At 39.5% G+C, this 5,125-nt stretch overlaps 1 protein-coding gene across 1 annotated transcript; it reads left to right on the forward strand.

The window, feature by feature from the left end:
* Positions 1 to 464: 464 nt before the first annotated feature.
* Positions 465 to 2,383, forward strand: LOC133525541 (uncharacterized). The gene is made up of 2 exons (XM_061861830.1): positions 465 to 1,557; positions 2,192 to 2,383. The coding sequence occupies exons 1-2, from the start codon at positions 628 to 630 to the stop codon at positions 2,204 to 2,206; spliced, it is 945 nt and encodes a 314-aa protein (XP_061717814.1). The 5' UTR covers positions 465 to 627; the 3' UTR covers positions 2,207 to 2,383.
* The last annotated feature ends 2,742 nt before the right edge of the window (positions 2,384 to 5,125 follow it).

Here is a 5,125-nt window from a genome sequence, read left to right on the forward strand (position 1 = left end):
AAAATGTCCATTAGCCGCGTCAGCAGCCGAAAGCTGCTTGACACAAATCACTACTTTTGACGAACTTCTAGACATTAAGACACTTTCAAACTTACACCAACGTAGGCAGCTATAATAGGCTTTCAGAAAAAGCTTTCAAACCCGACTTTCCTCGCTGTCTATAGATATTGCAACTCAATAATAGTTAGCGGCGGAACGATTCTGAAAATATTTTTTTAAAATTTTGATACAATGCCATATTATGGCAAGTAATTATTATATCAAAGGAAACCGTAAATCCAGAGCTTTCGTCAAAGCTTTCGAAACCCAATTATATCACCTTTAAAATTTGTTTCCCGAAAAATATCCATTGGCCGAGTCAGCGGCCGAAAGCTTCTTTAAACAAATCACTATTTTTGACGAACGTCTAGACATTAAGAAGTTTAAAAATTTACACTAACGTAGGCCGCAATCTGTCATGTATGTTGGTAGTTGACAGTTGCGAATATACCTTGTTATGGAAAGCGTGTTTCATTACCAGCATCCCAGTATTTCCCCAAAATATTTTACTGGCGACGACGAATACCAAAAATCCGTGCGTGCTACGTATAGTTGTAATAATAGCAAACAAAAGAAAGTGCAAATACGATGTCGGTCGGCAAGATAAGTGAATTTAAAATCCATGCGGACGATTGGAGGTTATACATTGAGCGGCTCGAACAATACTTTTTGGTTAATAAAATTGTGGACGATTTAAAGGTTCCCACACTAATAACAGTTATGGGAGCCGAAAGTTATGAACTATTAGTGAGTTTGTGTACCCCAACGAAACCCAGTGAAAAAACATTTAAGGACTTAACCGCCATTATGGAACGGCACTTACAACCGAAACCGAGTGCATTAGCCGAGCGATATAAATTCCGCCATAGGAAGCAGGCTACCAACGAAAGTATAGCGGAGTATGTAGCTATTTTGAAAAGGATGTCGAAGACATGTGAGTTTGGACTTTGGTTGGAAGAGAGCCTCAGGGATCAGCTGGTATGCGGGTTAAGTAGTGAAATGATACGACAGCGGTTATTCGCAGAAGAAAACTTAGTTTTTGCCAAAGCGTACAGCCTGGCAGTCAGTTTAGCAGCGGCTGAAAAGGATGCGGCCGTGGTTGAGGGATCGTGCAAAAAGCAGGCTGAGGTCAAGGTGGCCGATTGTCAAGCCATGGCGGGAGCATGGCAGCGTAACGCAAGCGTCGCGACAGGCGATAGGGCGCAGGCTAGCAGCGGGCAATCAGGAGTAAACAGGCAGTTTGGGCAGCGCGCGCATTTCTCGACACGAGGGCAGCAAACGAACGGGCAGCGTACGGGCGCGGCCGCGAGGCAGCCTGCAGCGGCAGGACAGCGCGGGCAGCGACAATGCTCAGTTTGTGGGGGCTCCCACCCGGAAGCGCCGGCGCAGTGCAAATTCGCGCGATATGTGTGCAGAGTGTGTAATCGCGAGGGGCACCTGCGACGTGTTTGCCCTAACGTGACGGGGCATCATAGGGTGGAAGCGATGACAGACATGGACACTGACGACAGCGACGAGGTAATTGTAGTTAGCATGAATCATTTATCAGTGTCTGACTGTAAACCAATAATGATTCCAATTAATGTGCACAACAAATCTTTAAGTATGGAATTAGACACAGGCTGTGCAGTAAGTTGTATAAGTTTGGAATTGTATCAGCGTGAGTTTGCTGATTTAGAATTAAATAAAAGTAATGTAGTGTTAAGATATTATACTGGTGAACTCGTTAAACCGCTAGGAGTAATCAAACCATTAGTTAATTACCGAGATCGGAAGTCATATTTAAATTTATATGTTATCAAAGACGGTATAACGCTTCTTTTAGGTAGACAATGGATAGCGGCCTTGAATATACTTGACTTACCCGGCTATGACGAGTAAAAAAAAAAAAGTAAAAAGTAAAAATTATTTATTGTACACAAGATAACTTACACAAAAATTTAAATTATTCAGTCTTAAAACTAAGAAGCAGTATATGTACATTTAAGAATTTTCAGTAGGTTTCACTGGCTCCTACACTAGGCGAAGCCTGTCTCGTAGGTAACCGTTTCAGGCATGAATTTCCAATGCTGTGTTTTTTTTTTTTTTTTTTTGAGTATATGTTAGGGTATGTCAATAGCGAAGATGAAGGCTTTAATATAACGGAATTTAGTTCCAGATTCTCTAAGGTGTTTGAAGACGGTTTGGGCCGGTTCACGGGCGGCCAAGTGAGCATACACCTGCGGCCTGAGGCGCAGCCGGTGTTCCTGCGCGCGCGGCCGCTGGCGTACGCACTGCGCGAGCCGGTAGAGCGCGCGCTGGAGCAGCTGGTGCGTGACGGCGTGCTCGCCCCCGTCGACCGCTCCGACTGGGCTACCCCGATCGTCCCCGTGGTGAAGAAAGATGGTAATATTAGAATATGTGCCGACTATAAGTTGACTATAAATAAAGTTCTTGAAGTTGACCGTTATCCACTGCCTAGGGTAGAAGATCTGCTAGTGCGCCTCGACGGCGGAGATCGGTTTAGTAAAATTGACTTATCCCAGGCGTATGCTCAGTTTGAGCTAGATGAGTCCAAGAAAGTCACAGTAATAAATACCCATAAGGGTCTTTTCATGTATAACCGGCTCGTGTATACTCGACTTTCCTCGCTTTCTTAAGATATTGCAACTGAAAAATAGTTAGCGGCGGAACAATTTTGAAAATATTTTTTAAATGTTAATATATTTCTAGATTAAGGAAAGCAATAATTACAATAATGAAAACCATAAATCGAGAGCTTTTGTCAAAGCTTGAAACCCAATCATATCACTTTTAAAATCTGTCTCCCGAAAAATATCAATTGGCCGCGTCAGCGGCCGAAAGCTTCTTGACACACATCACTACTTTTGACGAACTTCTAGACATTAAGACGCTTTCAAACTTACACCATCGTAGGCAGCTATCATAGGCTTTCAGAAAAAGATTTTAAAACCGACTTTCCTCGCTGTCTATAGATATTGCAACTCAATAATATTTAGCAGCGGAACGATTCTGAATATACTTTATTAAATATTGATACAATTCCAAATTATGAAAAGTAATTATTACATCAAAGAAAACCGTTAATCGAGAGCTTTCGTCAAAGCTTTCGAAACCCATTTATATCACTTTTAAAATTTGTTTCCCGAAAAATATCCCTTGGCCGGGTCAGCGGCCGAAATCTTCCTGACACAAATCACTACTTTTGACAAACTTCTAGATAGTAAGACGCATTCAAACTTTTTCCAACGTAGGCAGCTATCATGAGCTTTCTGAAAAATCTTTCAAAACCGACTTTCCTCGCTGTCTAAAGATATTGCAATTGAAAAATAGCGATCCAGTTTTTAATATGTGAATGAGTTGTGGTCGTGACGTGATAGATAGTGATACCTATTTTAAGTGTCACGTGTGTTATAGGAAGACGCACGCTGAACAATCCTGTTTACTGACATCTTCTGAAGTTCGTCTTCTAACTGTGTCTGAGAAAATAACACATCTTAACAAAACTTGCCTACTGTGTAAAGATTATTCAAGCAATTGAAATTAATACATACATGTACAGTCAGCATCAAAAGCAGCGGATCAAATAACGTTTCATAAGTATCTACCATTCTGTAACAGCTTAACAAAAAGTGATGTCTTTAATATAGAACAACAAAGACTGTAAAAGATATACTTTGGAACGCGAATTCTAGAAATTTATCTATATTTGGAAAAGTTATCCCGAATATCAGATACTTTTGGCGCGTTGTTTCATCCGCTACTTTTGATGCTGACTGTACATCATGTCATATACACTACCGTCAAAAAGTTTAAGAACAAACACAAAATATGCAAATAATAATATAATAATAAAGATTTTTTTTCGATAATACAAATTTGCAGTAGATACCTACAATCCGAAAAAGAAAGCGTTAAACAATTTATTAATCAGAATGTATTAAAAAAGCGGCCAAGTGCGAGTCGGACTCGCGCATGAAGGGTTCCGTACCATTTGAGACGTATTAAAAAAACATCTACTTGCTAGATCTTGTTCAACATTTTACCACTTTGGACACACATTTTACCACTTTGGAAGTGTCTCTCGCGCAAACTATTCAGTTTAGAAAAAAATGATATTAGGAACCTAAATATAATTTTTGAAGACCTATCCATAGATACCCCACACGTATGGGTTTGATGAAAAAAGATTTTTTGAGTTTCAGTTCTAAGTATGGGGAACCCCCAAAATTTATTGTTTTTTTTTCTATTTTTGTGTGAACATCTTAATGCGGTTCATAGAATACATCCACTTACTAAGCTTGAACAGTATAGCTCTTATAGTTTCGGAAAAAAGTGGCTGTGACAGAATCGGACAGACAGACGGCCATGACGAATCTATAAGGGTTCCGTTTTTTGCCATTTGGCTACGGAACCCTAAAAAGGCATATATTTCTCATCGAAAAATCCTCGACGCTTTTCCACTATAGAGTAATCTTGACATTATTTATACAAGTTTGTGTAGTAACATGAAAGCTCGATCCGGTTAAGGTCTGGTGATTGCGGTGGCCAAATTGTTTTTAACACACCTTTAGCTCTCGATTTACTGTGTTCATTAATGTTATTATTACTTTCCATAATCTAGAAATATATCAACATTAAAAAAATATTTTCAGAATCGTTCCGCCGCTAACTATTTTTCAGTTGCAATATTTATAGTTAGCGAAGAAAGTCGTTTCTGAAAGCTTTTTCTGAAAGTCCATGATTGCGGCCTACGTTAGTGTAAATTTATAAACTTCTTAATGTCTAGACGTTCGTCAAAAATAGTGATTTGTGTTAAGAAGCTTTCGGCCGCTGACTCGGCCAATGGATATTTTTCGGGAAACAAATTTTAAAGGTGATATAATTGGGTTTCGAAAGCTTTGACGAAAGCTCTGGATTTACGGTTTCCTTTGATATAATAATTACTTGCCATAATATGGCATTGTATCCAAATTTAAAAAAAAATATTTTCAGAATCGTTCCGCCGCTAACTATTATTGAGTTGCAATATCTATAGACAGCGAGGAAAGTCGGGTTTGAAAGCTTTTTCTGAAAGCCTATTATA

This window comes from Cydia pomonella, chromosome 15 (genome assembly GCF_033807575.1).
Source record: "Cydia pomonella isolate Wapato2018A chromosome 15, ilCydPomo1, whole genome shotgun sequence".
Taxonomy (NCBI): domain Eukaryota; kingdom Metazoa; phylum Arthropoda; class Insecta; order Lepidoptera; family Tortricidae; genus Cydia; species Cydia pomonella.